Source organism: Bos javanicus, chromosome 21 (genome assembly GCF_032452875.1).
Source record: "Bos javanicus breed banteng chromosome 21, ARS-OSU_banteng_1.0, whole genome shotgun sequence".
Classification (NCBI taxonomy): Eukaryota; Metazoa; Chordata; class Mammalia; order Artiodactyla; family Bovidae; genus Bos; species Bos javanicus.
Genome location: NC_083888.1, coordinates 19,013,448 through 19,030,032, shown reverse-complemented (window position 1 = coordinate 19,030,032; position 16,585 = coordinate 19,013,448). Strand labels below are relative to the sequence as shown.

Below are 16,585 nucleotides of genomic sequence, written 5' to 3'. Positions count from 1 at the left end.
TTGACTGATTTGATCTCCTTGCAGTCCAAGGGACTCTCAAGAGTCTTCTCCAACACCACAGTTCAAAAGCATCAGTTCTTCGGCGCTTAGCCTTCTTTCTGGTCCAGCTCTCACATCCATCCGTGACTACTGGAAAAACCATGGCTTTGACTAGACGGATCTTTGTTGGCAAAGTGATGTCTCTGCTTTTTTATATGCTGTCGAGGTTTGTCATAGCTTTTCTTCCAATGCTGAGTGTTTAATGAGTAAATGATATGGTAGTGTAAGCACACAACTACTGTTCTGGCTCTGCCACCAGCGTGAGTACTGCTAATGAGACATAAGCAGCCTCTGTGTGCCCCCTTGATCCTGTCTCGCCAGCAGCCTGTATGGCCGCAGGAGAGGGAGTGAGATGGTGGAATGAAATGGGAAAACAGGAGGGGCCTTTGCTACACTCCAGGCTTCCTCAGCCATCACGCAAAAGTTGGTGGCTGGGTTTCTTCCCAGGATCGTTGAGCTCAGATCCTCAGCTTTCTTCTGCTCACTCACAGTGCTCAGTTTCGCCTGCTGGGCACCACATGGAAAGGGGCTCCCCTCCTCTTGGTACCACACTTTCCTCCCTTGAACATTCCTGTTGCCATAACGAAGAGTGAAAAGATATAGTGGTTTCTTATAGGTGCATAGAAAATGAAATAGGTTGATTTATTTCAAATTCATTAAAATCATAAATAATATGAAATAATTAAAATGACAAAGGAAAGCTCGGGCAGCTTATAAGTACAAAAAAGTCAGAGTCTGTTCCTTTCCCTCTGTTTGGCATACTTCCCGGGTATTTCTGCAAGATGGTATTCCTAGAAGTGAAATTCATGGTCAAGGATGGACACATCTAAGATTTTGCTAAGGTACCACCAAAGTGCCCTGCAGAACATACTTTAAAAATTTTTCCCTGTCCAGTCAGTAAAAAAAAAGATCTTTAGATTAGCGGTCTCCTTTCTTTTTTGTTAGGTAATGTGTTTATTTGGGTTAGTGGCTACTGGTTAGAGTGGCCATCTCTGCGTATTTTTCACGTGGCTATTGGTTCTTCTTTTTTCGTGAACCGCTTATTTAGATTCTTTGCTCATGTTTATAATGAACCATCTTTTTCCCCCTTTCTGATTTAATTTAATCCATTTCCCCAGGTCATAGAAAAGTAATATGTATCCATTGACTTAAGTGGAAAATTCAGTAACGTGTAAAGAATCACGCCAGTGTAATTCCACCACCCATAGATCCCCACTGCTGACATTTTATATCGTAGGTGAGCCCATATCATACGTGGATTCCTCATCTAATGCTGATAGTGTTGTTACTGTTTTTAATATTGACAAAAGCCATTCATTGTATATGGTGAAAACGTATCACAGTGTCTGATAAATGTAAAACTGTAAGAGTAATAGGTAATTTTCCCGTCTTAGAGGCAACCGCCATGAATAGTTTTTTTGTGTATCCTTTTAGCAATTGCAAGCACATACTTATTTCATCTGTTCCTTTTTTCCATGAAATGGGCTTAACATGTACTTAAACATGTACATATATGTATATACACATGGTTACGTACTTTCCTTTTCTTATACACAGCTTTTAAGCATATCTCTGTATCAGCAAGTGAAGACATATCTTACACTTTTAACACCAGTGTAATGTTTCATATTTGTATGTCCTGCAGTTTGTTTAACCAGTCTGTCACTTTTATTAAAAAAAAGCTTCAGTGAACATCTGTGTACACTCCTTTGCTCACATGGGCAAATATATTGAGGAGGGTGAAATTCTAGAAGCAGAATTGTTAGATCAAAGGGTTTGTATTATTAAAATTGATATCTCTTGCCAAGTAGAGCAGTTATACTAATTATATACCGCGTACATTTGAGAGAACCCAGTTTTCCTTTATCCTTGACGAGCAGTGTACTGCTCAAAGTTTTTGAACTTAAATAGTAATGGTATGTCTTTGTTGTTTTAGTTTGTATTTATTGAGTTATTAATGAGTTGAGCGTCTTTATGAGTTTATAGTTCATTGATAATTTATCTTCATGGGAACTTGTTCACATGCTTGGTTCGTTTTTCTCTCAGAGTTGTTGGCTTTCTCCTCACTGATTTCTAAGTACTATTTAACACTTTATCTTAAGATGCTCCTTTGTTCAGTGTGTCGAAAATATTTTTCCTAGTTTGTCATTATGTCTGTGACTTTTTTATGCTTCATTTTTCTATGCAGAAGGATTTTAACTTTTATGTAAATAAATATGCCTATTCTTTTTTGCATTTTGTGTCTTGGTTAGGACTTCCCCTCTCAAAAATGATACAGAAAGTATCCCACATTTTTTTTTAATAGTACTCTTATGGTTTCTTTTTTCTTTAGTGAAGAATTTTAAAATACAGAAAAACTCAGAAAATATTAAACATCCATGAAACCATCACTCAAAAATGAACAAACCTTTTGTGAAAATTTTAACTTTGTGTTAGATCTTTGATCTGTAGGGTGTCAGTTTGGATATGAGGAGTGAGGTTGTGATCCAGTTTTATTTCTTCGCTAGCCCATTCTCCTGGTTCCATTTAGTAATTGATCCATTATTTCCTTGTCCTTTGAAATGCTGTGTTGGTCTTGTTAACCCATTGTTATAGATTGCAGAGATCCTCCATCTGTTTTTGCCTTTTAACTTTGGTTTTCACCTTGCAGCAGTCAAATTGGGACCTTTCCATACTTTCCATGTGATATTCCCTTTAAAAGGGCTGATGAACTTTGCTTTACAGATACAAGTGTCTCGGTCCTTCGTCAACAGCTGGTGACCGGGCTGAGTCTAGAAGCTCAGTGCTCTGACTCCCAGGTAGGGCTGTTTAGGTTGCCTTGTGGACTTCAGTCTGAGAGCAGTAGCTTGGCATGAGGAATGCACCCAGAGAATCTGGAACCCACGGGCCAGGAGCTTTTGGCTTGAAAGGAGATGAGGGTCTTCAGGACCGACCCTAGTCCTCATCCTCGGGACGGCGTTCCCCTCAGGCCAGAAGCAGCTCTCACAGAGACCCCCCCAATGCTTTCGGGCACCAGGGTAAACAGGTGGGTGTGTCCTCATCTTCTACTTCTGTTCCCCGCTCCCCTCCTCCTCAGAAAACAACCTGGAAGCCAAGTTCCTGGGAAATGCGCCCTGCGGCCACTACAAGTTCAAGTTCCCCCAGGCAGTGCGGGCGGAGGGCAGCCTCGGGGCCAAGATCTTCTTCTTCAAAGCCCTGCTGCTAACCGGAGACTTTTCCCCGGCCGTGGAGAAGGGCCGTCACGTGTGGGCCAGCAAGGAGGAACTGGGTGACTATTTGAAGCCAAAATACCTGGCCCAGGTTAGGAGGTTTCTCTTGCACCTCTGACGAACCTCTGATGGATGAGCTGCCTGTGGACAGTGCTCGGACAGGTCTGCGGTCGGGCCTCAAGGACGTGGTGCGGTGTTCTCATCTCTACGGGAATATCAAGCAGCAAACTAAGTTCTGAGAAATAAATGGGTTTACCATTGTGTGGGTCTCAGTTGATTTATCCCTTGAGGACTGTTGTCTTCTCCTTGTGAAGAGAGAGCCATCTCTTAGGGTGTTTTATCCTTTTTCTCCCGAGCTCGTGATTAAGTAGTATTGCATTGCTTCGTAGTGAATCAGCTGGCTTCGTGCGCCCAGGAAGAAAGAGCAGAAGGAAGTGAATCAACTTTCTAAAAACCTTGAGCTTCTGTGAAAGCCTCTAGGTCCAAGAAAAAAAAAACACCACCTCGTGCTTTGTAGTTTCTTAGTCATTTTCTGTTTTGTATTTGTCTTCCTACTTGATATGAAAATGTATCAATTTAGCCGAGGAAACGATTCCTTCCTTGTTTTCGGTTTGCTTTGCTTCCTTCCCCCTCCCCTCCCTTCCTTCCTCTTTTCATTTTTTTTTTTAAAGGCATTTTCTATTTAAGCAATAGAATTGCTGCTTATGTATTTTGAAACAGTCATGTGAAGTGAGCAGGGTCAGCCTGTTACCTGCCATCTTGGGGGTGGGAGTTCTGGTCAGGTGTGACTGGCTGAGAGTTGCTGCAGGTCACTGATGGTGCAGGAGGAGACTGCCTATCCCCTGCCTCTTGGCTGGGGCTCTGGACCCCTCGCCATGTTGCCTGGGTCCCCACTGGGCCTGGTGCCTGGCACATGGAGGGCACTCAGTGAACATTTGCTAAATGAGAGGAGGGGAGGGAGGGTCTCAAGCGTGCTTGTTTCTGCCCAGAATAGTGGTCCCAGGAACAAGACTGCAGTCTTGGATCCTATTAGACTTCCTGGTTTCCTCTCAGAAGGCATTCTGGGTTAAACAGACTGGCCTCTAGCAGTCTGCACACAAGAGGGATCCTGGGAGCCTCTGGTTTATACCCAGTGGGTCAGAAGCACACGTGAGCACTTGGAAGTCCAAGTGCTCAGGTGCAGTTGACACCTAAGAGGGAGAGAAGGGGTCTGGTAGGATGGAAGCCCTTAGCCTGTGGGATCCACCGCTTTCTTCAGGTAGATAGGGTCAGAATTGAGTTGAATTGTTGGACATCTAGCTGGTGTCTGAGAATTGCTTGGTGTGGGGAAAAAAATCCCACGCTTTTGAGGTGATCCCGCAATCTTAATGGCCATTCATAAGATGGGCTGTTTTGTTACAGAGTTGTTTCTTTAAAGGGAAACAGCATCTGTAAAATTGGTAAGGGGAGAAACTGTGTCATGTCAACCTGAAATTATAGGTCGGTTCCTGTGAGGTTTTCCCCAGTATTTTGAAGTGATCAGGGTCAGGGTGGAATACCTTAAGACAAAAGCTAAGAATTTTATAGAAGTGCCTTCCTTTATCACAAGGAGTGTCTAGTAGCTTCAAGACATACCACGAGCTTTCCTACTCTGTGAGACTATCTGGGGGAAACAAGGTGGGAAGGAAGACCCTCCCCCTCCACCCCCAACCCTGCTTTGTTTTATGCAGTTGATGACGAAGGCCCCATCCTGGGTCACATTTTTGATTTTGATGGAACTAGTTTCTGCTGGGACCCTCCCCACCCCCTCTCCCCCCATCCCAAAGAAGCTACTGTATGTCTCGGGAAGAAGAAAGAAATGTCAGGATTTGAGGCTGCAGGGGCCCAATGCACATGGCAGTGGGGCTTTAATGGTGTTAGCGTGGTATGGGACTCGATTCTGCTTTGTTAGCACCCTGGCTACAAAATTCTATAGATTTTGTGTGGTCTTCCCCAACCTCCTTAGCTCACGAGTCCTGCTATTTTGGGAGTGTGATTTTGCAGAATGCAAATGTTTTTGACACTATATTATTGGTAGAAATGACCAGATATGCTGAGTGCCAGCCTGCATCTTCCATTGCCTGCCAGACATAACCGAGAAACTTTCTAGCATGTTCTTGCGGGGGAGATGACCAGGGAACAAAGAAAAATACATGTTCTCTGTATTTTGGAAATCAGTGAGAGGAGGAAAGAATACTGTGTGTGATGTGGGTGTTAGGAGTTGCAAGTTGAGGTGTGGTTGTGTGCTCTGAGTAGAGAAATGCCACTGGGTGTGGGGGTGTGTGTGTGTGTGTGTGTGTGTGTGTGTGTGTGTAACATGTAAAACAGACCACCTCACTAGAAGACCTCTCTAGAAGTTTAGCCCCACCTGGTCATCTTCTTCCCCAATGATTTCCAGTTACTTGTTTCTCCCCCTTTGCGGGGGCTACAGAAAAAATACCACCACTTTTGTCAACTTGTGTTCCTGGTGATGTAGCCGCAAGAGTCACCTCCTGCTGGGCCGCTTCTGCACCTTGAACGTGTAGGTACACATCACACTTCGCAGGGCCGTGGTCTGGCTCCCAGCCTAACTGGTCTTCCAGATCCTAGGGCAGAACCTGCTTCAAGGCCATACTCAGGACATATTTACGTGAATCAGCTTTTTCCCTCATGAGCACTGAACTTGGAGGTCAGAAAACCCAGGTTTGAATTTGTTGTATGACCTTAGGCGAATTGCAAGTACTGTCACTGTTTAACAACAGTGGAATGACCCCTGAGTGCCGGCAACCAGACGAGCTGGCACCTGCAACTCGCAGGGCAGGCAACTGTTACTCCCAGTTGACAGATGAGAGGATAGGCTCCAGAGAGGTTAGTCAACTTGCTTAGGGTTACTCACTAGTCATTTGAACCCAGATCTGTGTACAAAACTAGTTCTTAACCTGTCTTAATTTTTGTCATCTGTTAAAATGAAGATGATACTATTTCTCAGGTAATGTGTTAATTTATGTGAAAGCACTTAGCACCATGCATGGCTTGTTATAAACACTCAGTAAATGGTTCCTGTCTTCCGACATAGTTAGGTGCCTGAAATCTCCAGAGTTCAACTGTGTGGTCTTTAGCTTTTACAACTCCCGTCCTCACCTTTTCCAAGTTATACGTGTGACAGCCAAGCATTTCTTACCTATTTGGAGAGGGACATGGGTGTTTGGACATTGATGGATTCCATCAGCCCATCTCAAGAGTGGATGAATGGCAGGTCAGTCCCACATACGCATGCATCTGGACAGGCCTGGTTCCCACCCTGGACCAGGAAATCCAGAGCCACTGTTAGGCCCATTCCTATGGGGCGCTAAAACCAGAATGGACGGGCTGACCCTTTCCATCACCCCAGCAGGGGGAAGAGGAGCACAGCAGAAGGGCCAGCAACCCAGTTATTAAGAACTCACAGGAATTTCCCTGGTGGTCCAGTGACTGAGGCTCTGCTCCCGATGCAGGGGGCCCCAGGTTCGATTCCTGGTCAGGGAACTAGATCCCACATGCCACAGGATCACATGTGCTGCAACTAAGACCCAGTGCAACCAAGTAAATCAGAAAAAAAGAACTTATAGATCATCAAGCTGCAAGCACTCGCAGCATGTAAAAGCCTGTTTGCCTGAAATCTTGAGGCAGCCTCAGTCCCCTAGTGTCTTCTGCTTTATTTCCCAGAAGCCTGGATTGTAACCAGTCATTCCAGGCCAGCAGTCACCACCCACCTGCCTTGGAATGTCAGTGCATAAGACTACAGGACATGAAGGAGGAAACTGGTCTTGTCCTTGATTGCAGAAGTATCCAGAATAGGTGCCTCTGTGAAGGGTCCAGACAGTGAGACACTGCTGCAGCTGAGAGGCTGGCCCTGGGAGGTCCCCTGTGAGTCGGGAGGGGATGGCCAAGGAGGACATCACTAGCCCAGAGCAAGGAACAGGTGCGTGTGTACTCACACACGCACACACACCCCTGCCCCAAAGCACACACACACACACCCCTGCCCCAAACCACATGTTCACACACACCCCCTGCCCCAAACCATCCTCGATGGGCCAGAGGAGCCAGCAACATGTTCTGTTTAGAGGATTTGGCATCACAGACGCACCATTGATCACTGAAAAAATCAGATGTCTGGGTCTCATATAGCTGCTAAGTGGCTAATGAAGGGACAGAGATAGGGGACAGGACCACCCCCCCACCAGGCTCTGTTTTGGTCCAGGAGGGAGAAAATGGTTCTAATAGTGTTAGAAGAGGACGTTTTGAGGACGACAGGACTGGTAAAGTTGAGAACACCCTGGGGCTGGGGGTTTGGGAAGATGTGTTGGGAAGCCTTGGGGTAGCAGGGCTGAGAGGAGGAGAGGGAACACCCCGGAATAAGCTGGCTGGAGGCAGAGGGGTGAGGCAGGGCTTCAGCAGGGTGGGGTGGGCTCTCAAGCGCATGGGCTCCACAAGGTGGCAGGATTCGCCTGACAACCGCTTTGTTCCCCACAGCCTGACCAGTTCTGGCCTTGGAGAGGCCCCGGCGCCCTGTCCCCTGGGGTGAGACATGCACTGGCCAGGGCAGATGGGGTGTGTTCACATACTCTGCCTCGCCTGATCTCACAGCATCCCTGCCTGGCAGCTTCTCTTGTGTTTTGATCAGCAGACAAGCCCGGGAAGGTGAAGGAAGTCTGTGAGGGTCTCCGTGCCAGTGTGTGGTGGAGCCGTTGAACCCAGAACTTTGAGATTCTAAAGCCCACTGCTGCCCGTGTTACCTGGATGATTACCTCTGGGTCAGAATTCCCACACCTGTCCCCAAGGGGCAACCTACTGCAGGCCCCCAGGCCCCTGGAAAGGCCAGAGCTTTGGGAGAAGTTTGGGAGAACGTGAAGAGGATTTGGAGGGGAGAACAATGAGACTGAAGAGATTGAAGTTACTGAGCTTGGAGAAGAGAAGGACGAGAGTCACGGTCCTCGAGTGCGTGTGTTAATTATGCAGGGGAAGTCAACCAGTCTCCTTTGAGTTAGAAGCAATAAGCTCGGAATGCAGCGAGGGAGTCTTTGGGAAATTACAACATGGGAAGAGTTCCTTGACATTTAGGATTACTAAACATTCAAATGAATTCCTGAGACATTCCAGTCCTCATTCAACAAATATGTGTGGAGGAGGTGGCTTGACTGCCAAGCACTGGGGATAAAATGGTGATCAAAAGCCTCCTGGCCATTGTGTCCTCTTGATGGTTTAGGGCTGAGGTTGGGGGCAGGGGACAGACCCATCAACCAGCAAAGGGTGTCGTGTCACAGAAGGACATGCATGTGCTGGGCACTCACTCAGCCTGGTCAGGGGCTCAGAGAATGCCTTTGGGCTGACAGACTTGGCTAAGCTGAGGCCAGAAGGATAAGAAGGAGTGAGCTGGGGAGGGAAGAGCGGAAGGGAGCTCCTGCCTTCTGAGGCCTGAAAGAAATTCTGTGGGGCTGCATGTGGAAATTATTTTAGTGTTTGACCTCCTTAACTGTCCCAGACAGTTTGAGTTGTTTTGTCTGAAGGCAGGAAAATGAGTTCCATGATCTCTTACTACAGTGAAGCTGCATCTGACCTGGGGGTTGAATTCCAAAGTCAGTGCCTAGGGAATTCCCTGGTGGTCCAGTGGTTAGGACTCTGTGCTTTCATGGCCTTGGTCCCCAGTTTAATCTCTGGTCGGGGAACTAAGATCCCACAAGCCGTATGGGGTGGCCAACAAAACAACAAAAGAAAGCCAAGTGCACAAGTCACAATCATACACAATTAAAGTTACTGTTGAACTGTCCCTTAGAAAGGTATCACATATATGACTGACATGGTCTGTCGGGGGAATCCAGCATGGCCAGTGTTTCCCCAGTGATGGAACCCATCATGATTTATCTGGTTGAGCACAAGATGAACCAGTTGGCTTGTGTTTAGGTCTCTATTGTATAAATCGCTAGGGTTCCCATTTCTGTCACTGAGGAGCAATTGACTACAGGTCTGTTCCCCCCACCAGGAAAGGCCTGAATTGGGGCAGTTTGGGAGAGGATGAGGAAATTCAGAGTCACACTCAGTGTTATGAGATGCTCACACATAAATAGGCCTTCAGGACCCAAGATGGAGTTGCCTCACCCATCTAAGGCTCGCTGCGGGGCGGGAGCCCTGGGAGCAGTAAGCTCATCAATCGTGGGTGGAAATGCCTGTGCTATTGACAGATTATTGGTCCCCTCTTTAAAAGGTTCAGTATAGGGGACTTCCCTGGTGATCCAGCAGTTAAGACTCCATGCTTCCACTGCAGGGGGCACAGGTTCCATCCCTGGTTGGGGAACTAAGATTCCACATGCTGCATGGTGTAGCCAAAAGGTTTAAAAAAAAAGCCCCAGTATAATAGTTTGAATTCATAAAAGTCAGATGTACATATGATGTGATTGTATGGTATTCATTTGGTTCCTAGTTCCTTTTTGAAGCTCCCAGTACACTCCCATCTGCAGCAGCTCATTATCACGCAGTGATGCTTATACCCAAATAACCAACATACCCAGAGGAGGCTTGACCTCAAAGGTGACACATTAGCATTTAAAAACATTTTTTTATTTTTAATTGAGGGATAATTGCTTTACAGTATTGTGTTAGTTTCTGCCATATATCAACAAGCATTTTTTCTTTTTTTAAGGTGAGAGATTTGCATTTTGGAAAAGTTCCAAGTAAAGCCAGAGATGAGACTGATTAAGTGATTAGAGTTGGATAATTCTAACCTCAACCAATAAGAATAAGTGATGATGATAGTAAGGAGTGTAGACTTTACATGTGGCACACAAACTGACTGAAGGCAGGTCCCAAAACTTCATTGCACTTTGGCTGCATCAATAAAACACAAATTTAACATTTTCCTTTTTTAAAAAAATAAAGACATTTTTTTAAGACGGCTACTTTGAAGCAGGTGACACTCATTTGGATGGAAACATAGTAAAAAAGTTTGTTTCTTGTAGTCGCCTCTTACATACAGCCTTCTCTGAACATCATCATTTTTACTCATTTTGAATGAAGAGTTTCAGTTACACATCTGTCCCCAGCAAAGACACATGGCCCCATCTTCTCCCATGTCCATTATGTCCATAGGGAACATCTCTGCTTTTCCACTCTCCCAGCCCCGCTCCTCAGCAGTCTCACACACACCTTGCATGTCTCACACCTCTGAACATTCACATCACCCAGCTCTGAGCATGCACAGCACATACCCACCTCCTTGAACATTCACAGCACACACACACACACACACACACACACACACACACCCTGAGAGCTTTAAATATTCTTGTCACATATACACATACCCTTGAATGTTCACATCACACACAAACCCTTGGATGCTTGTTCCTATCACCCATTTATTCAGCCCCCTGAAATCCATCTGATACATACATATCCTTGAACAGTCACACTGAAACACACACATGCACATTCCACACACACACACATGCCTTTGAAACTGATAGCAGAATACACATGCGCATTCTTGCATATTCACATCACACACAGACCCTTGAAGATTCACCTCACGTGCTGTTCACTGTTTAGGTCATTTACCTATTTCTCTCAGATTTATTCCCTTCCCTTCCCCTGCTCTGCTCTGCAGTGTGTGTGTGTGGGTGTGTGTGTGTGTGTTGAGGGGGGATGCTGATCCCTGAAGATTAAATTTTCCAAGCTTTCTTGCCACTGGATTCCAGCTGGGTTTGGCCAATAAGAGTTGACCTGTGACAGGTGGGAGGGTGAAGGGAGAAGCTAGGCTTTTCCCCTCCTTTGTTTGGGTCGCTCTCCCAGCATCCCTCTGTGGTCCCCTCCCCTGCTAGCAGCCTTCTTCATGATTCCAGGTCCTAAGGATGGCAAGGGTCCTGACAGCACCACCTCCTTCCTCTGTCCCTCCAGCTCTAGGGGTGGTGGCAGCTTCTACTCTTGCTAACCTCTGCGTCATTTCATCATCCCCCGTTTTAGTTTTCCAGTCTTTCTGACACTTCTGTAACTAGCTCTTGGTATTAAATTCCTTCTTTGAGCTACCTGGTATGGGTGACTTTTCCCTAACTGGACCCTGGCCACTGCTCCACCCTTTAAAACAGTCTCATCCCTGACCGACACTTGCCTCCAGCCGTGCTCGTGTCTGTGTTGGATGGTGTCCTGGTACAGAGTAGGGCTTCAGTATTTGTTGAATGCATGGGTGCAGTGCCCCCTTCCTATTCCAGGACTTTACTGGGGCGGAGCTTGTTCGACCCCTGAACTAGGTGGCTCGGGGCACCCTCCGCCCTCTCTAGATAGACTGTGTTGACCACATTTAGCACAGCCTCATAGAGATCCAGGCCATCTCAGCCAGAGCCCATTTGGAGAGTGGAGGGTAAGTGACCTTCAGCTGAGTCGTGGAAGCTGTCATGAAGCTTTATGATTTTTGCATCACTGGGCCAGATGTGGTATCAGAAGCAAGGGGACTCTCGATGCCTGAGATAAACGGAGTGGAATGGGAGTGTCTGTCTCTCATGTTTTGAGTGCACCTGTGGTCTGAGAAATGCCCTCGAATGTAAATTCCTAGTTCTGAAACTGACTTGGGCAAGCTGTTATTTGTCTCAGGATTCCTGCTTATAGAATCACGAGGGACCATGACCCATCACTTACTTCCGTTTATAAAATGTCTAAGGAACGGTTTAGTCTTGGACATTAATACATACCCACTTATATTTTGTCATCTGCAACCTAGGGAAGTTGTCTTCACAAGGCTGGAGGCTGCCAGGGGTTGGTGATCGGTGGTCGGGGTGGGTCTCAGGCAGTACTTATGTTGTCCACAGGGAGGCGCCACACACAAATTCATACACAGCCCCGGACGCTGCTCCAGCCCAAGCGGCCACGATGCCCCTGGGAGTCAGAAAGCCCATGTTGTTCCTCCCCAGAGCCTCCCGGCATGCCAGTTCCTCTGAGTAGCCCTCCGCCTATAACAAATTGAGTTGAAGCATCGAAGATCACTGCGAATATGCAGTGACAGGGTGAGGCGGAGTCATTAACACATTAGAATGAGCTCGTAGGATTAAACAGAATCACGAAGAGGGTGTGGGTACCCGGGACAGGTATAATTTGAAAGGAAAGACAGAACCAAGAAAAAATAAAGTAATAACAACATCCAAGCATTTTCACACATACGTGATTCAATTTAATACAGTTTTACTTTGAACTGACTGACATGCTGTATTTCCTTGTCGTCCAGCTTCCTACATTTATGTGATCCTTACAGCATGCCCCAGGACAGCAGGGCTGTGGAGCTGGCCCCCATTGATGGACACAGGGAACCGGGAGCCAGGGAAGTGGAGTGGTGAGGCCCTTGTCATATACCTACCCAGTCACAGAGCTGGAATGTCAATCGGGGTCCTCGTGAGCCAGTAAGGATACCCCTGGGTACTGGAAACAGTTAATGGGGTGATTACCTGCCTCAGGGTGGTTGTGATGGTTCTGTCCGTGAGACATGAAGGCAGTGCTGCCCAGAGTCACACGTGGCAGACAGGAAGCCAGCGAGCTCCTCAAATCACCCATGCTTCGGTTTCTCTCTTTGTGCGTGTGCGTGCTGAGTTGCTTCAGTCGAATCTGACTCTTTGCAGCCCTGCCAGGCTCCTCTGTCCATGTGATTCTCCAGGCAAGAATACTGGAGTGGGTTGCCATGCCCTCCTCCAGGGGATCTTCCTACTCAGGGATCGAGCCTGCATCTCTTCTGTCTCCTGCAGTGCCACCGGGAAAGTGCCTCTCTTTACATTCAGATAACAAGACCCAGAGGGAGAGCCTCTCATCTCAGGCCTCATATAGAGCCAGAGGCACAGGCAGGAGACCCAGGGAGTCCAGACTTCCAGCCCCAGGCTGTTTCCCAGACGCCACGTGGGGTCTTCCTGGCTCCAGTGTGAGATATGTTTCTTCTAGAAGCCTAGGGAACTCCCCTCCTGCTCTCAAATGCCAGGCTCTGAAGAGCCGCCACAGCACTGGTGACAGCCTCTCCTCTGGCAGGGCTCCCTGGCCCTTATATCCCCCACCCAGGATTGCTCAGTATCTGGGGCCTGTGGAGGTGGGAGAACTGGACTCTGCACAGCTTCCCTGGGATTCCAGGGTAAGGCATGCGAAGGGACACGGGCTCATCCACGTTAATGGGCTATGTGGAAATAAAAGTATAGTCATCTCCCCTGCCATCTGGTCTTGGCACTGCTGGCCAGGACCTCCCTGAGGTCTTTTCAGGCCCTGCGCGGGCCTGGGCCAGGGCTGGATGTGCTTGTCGGGCCTGGGGCCAGTCCAGGATTTTCCAAGGGTCCTCGTAGGGTTTCTACCCCATGTGCCAGAGAGAGGAAGGCAGGGCCAGCAGCTGCAGCTCAAGGAGGGATGCAGGAACCCATTCATTACCGTTACTACCACAGATGGACGGCCCACCTGCTCATGTAATGAAAACTCAACCTTGCATTTTCAAAGGCCTCATTGGGCACATTTCTGGGTCTGGGGGTTTGAGAGGAGGAGGATTTTTCTCAAGATTAGATGCAAAGATCTCCCATCCTCCATGAGAATGGAGATAGCTTGAGAGATAGAATGTGTTTCTGAAGCCTAGCCTGCCCTGCCTTCAAGGAATAGGAAGTCAGGTTTTCTGTAGCTGGTAATTTGGGTTCTGCTTTCTATGGCTTCCCCTATGGCTCAGATGGTAAAGAGTCTGCCCACAATGCGGGAGACCTGGGTTCAATCCCTAGGTCGGGAAGATCCACTTGGAAAAGGGACTGGCTACCCACTCCAGTATTCTTGCCTGAGGAATCCCCATGGACAGAGGAACCTGGAGGGCTATACAGTCTATGGAGTCACACAGAGTCAGACACGGCTGAGCAACTAACACTTTCATGGGCCCGGAGTCCACCGAAGCTTTTGAGGGAGGAAGAGAGGCAGGGCTGTGTCATGGAGGGGAGAGGCAGCTGGGCTCTGGCTCCAGATAGCCAAGTCTGAACTTAGCTCTGCCCCGCTGATGTCTGTGCGGTCTGGGGCAAGTCATTCGACCCCTCTGTGCCTCATCTGCAGAATGGGGTTACACAGAGGACATAGCTTGTGGGGTAGCTGTGAGTATCAAATGAGTGTGTATGTTTACTATAATACATTTATTATAATAAAACAGAAGGGTCCCTGAGTCCAGAGGCCATCCCGAGTGTGAGGTTGCGGCTGATGCTTAGTCTGTGCCAGTGGTGTGCTGGTGGGCAGGTCCTTGGAGGTGGCGGGCAGTGGGGCAGGAATGTTGCTTTGTAGAGCTTGCCACTTTCTGTGGTGTAAATAAGGCTTCCCAGGCGGCTCAGGCGGTAACGAATCTGCCTGCAATGCAGGGGACTGGGGTTTGACCCCTGGGTCAGGAAAATCCCCTGGAGGAGGAAATGACAACCCACTTCAGTATTCTTGCCTGGAGACTCCCATGGACAGAGGAGCCTGGTGGCTACAGTCCATGGGGTCGCAAAGAGTTGGACAGGACTGACTTAACACTCACTTTTTTCACTTCATGGTGTGAATCCTCCTACCCGGCTGGTTTTGAGCCACCACCGTGGTACCACTAAATAAAGGATTGGGAAGGTGTGCTCATCGTTGACTCTTAGGCGTTGGTGCAGACTGGTTCTGGCACAGCTCTGGTCCAGGACTAATGGTGTGATCAGGCTGCTTAATAAATATTAAAACTTTCCGTACTGGTTGGTAAATAGCCACTGGCTCACGAGTCCTCCTACCACTCTAGCAACCCTGGCCTTCCCCTTACGATCCTCCCAGAGCTCCCACCGGTCCATTAACTAAAGCAGTTATGGGAACCCTTTCCTGTGATTTGGCCAGTGTCAGTTCTGATTGCTCAAGGATGTGCCAGACCGGTAGGTAAATTATTTGGCATCACAGGTCTATAGCCTGGGGGTGTCGGGCCAGTAAGCTGAGTCACCCTGGCTTGTGGATGTGATGCCTGGCCCACCACCCTCAGGTACCTTGTGCAGCCCCATCCCCACAGTGCTCCCCAGCACAGCTATAGGACAAAGGCAGAGCCCTGCATCTATCTGGAGGTTGAACTGGGGCAACAGTATATACCTCTGTTAAAGATGGTTTGCTTCAATGATTAAAAAATGTAATCAATACGACCTGCTTCACCAGCTCGGAATGCAGATGCTATCACATTTCTTTTATGTCTTCAGTTAAGTGCTTGAGCAGTCTGTTTTATTCAGGGGCTATCTTTTGAGAATTCCTGCCCCAGTGAATCACTGGCTCAGGATGAAGGAAGAAGGCTTACTTCTAAGTTCCAGGCAGAAAAACAACTGGAGTCTGACTAGTCTGCTCACAGGCTGTCTTGGTGAGTGGCTGCTGTGGTGCCCTCCCTCAGGACTCCCAGCCTGACCTGTGTGCTGAGGTAGTTGGATCTTGGGGTAGTAGGGACCCAGACAGGTGGCAGAAATGAGTGTGCTGGGTTGTGGGTGACAATAGAGAGTGGTGGGGACTGTGGTGAAGTGGGGCGTGCATTCCTCCAGCCAGTTGTGGCCAAATTAGGACCTTGTGTTGCCAGATTTTCTCATGTTTTCAAAAGAAACGGGATACATGTGGGGTTTTATTTTTGAGGGCTTAATGTGCATGCAATAAAGTATACAAATTTTTTAGCATATATATACATTTTACATACATAACCACTGTCCATATGAAGATAGAGAATATTTCCATCTCTTAAAAGTTCCATTGTGCTTCTTTCTAAGTCAGTACCTACCCCTCCTTCACCAAAGGTAACCATGACCTCTATATCTGTAAGTTAGCTATGTTTAATCTTGAACTTCCTATGATTGACATCTTACAGCATGTATTCTTTTGAGTCTGGCTTCTTTTGGTCAATATAGGACCCTTGAGATTTTCCATCTGGCATGTTATCAGTGAAAGTGAAAGTTGCTCAGTCGTGTCTGACTCTTTGTGACCCCATGGACTATACAGTCTGTGGAATTCTCCAGGCCAGAATACTGGAGTGGATAGCTTTACCCTTCTCCAGGGGATCTTCCCAACTCAGGGATCGAACCCAGGTCCCCCGCATTGCAGGCAGATTCTTTACCAGCTGAGCCACCAGGGAAGCCCACATGTTTTCAGTAGTCCATTCCTTTTTTATTGCTGAGTACTACCAAATGCCACACTTTGTTTACCCATGTTCCTGTTGAGGGATATTTGGACTGCTTTTACTTCTTGACTACTGTGAATACAACTGCCATGTGCCTTCAAGTGTAAGTTTTTTTTTTTCCTGGACACAGGCACTCATTTCTCTTGGGTTTATTGCATGTGTGTGTGTGTGTGTG

General features: G+C 47.5%; 1 protein-coding gene across 2 annotated transcripts in view; it reads left to right on the top strand.

The window, feature by feature from the left end:
- MRPL46 (mitochondrial ribosomal protein L46) overlaps positions 1 to 16,585 on the top strand; it is a 31,358-nt gene that overhangs the window by 5,797 nt on the left and 8,976 nt on the right. Inside the window, exon 4 of one of the 2 annotated variants that reach the window (XM_061394357.1) lies at positions 3,116 to 3,509. The exons of the other annotated variant lie outside the window; for it this stretch is intronic. Within the exon in view, the coding sequence (XP_061250341.1) occupies positions 3,116 to 3,366 (251 nt within the window). The 3' untranslated portion in view covers positions 3,367 to 3,509. Of the gene's footprint in view, positions 1 to 3,115; positions 3,510 to 16,585 lie in introns of those variants that run through there. 2 annotated transcript variants of the gene reach the window in all.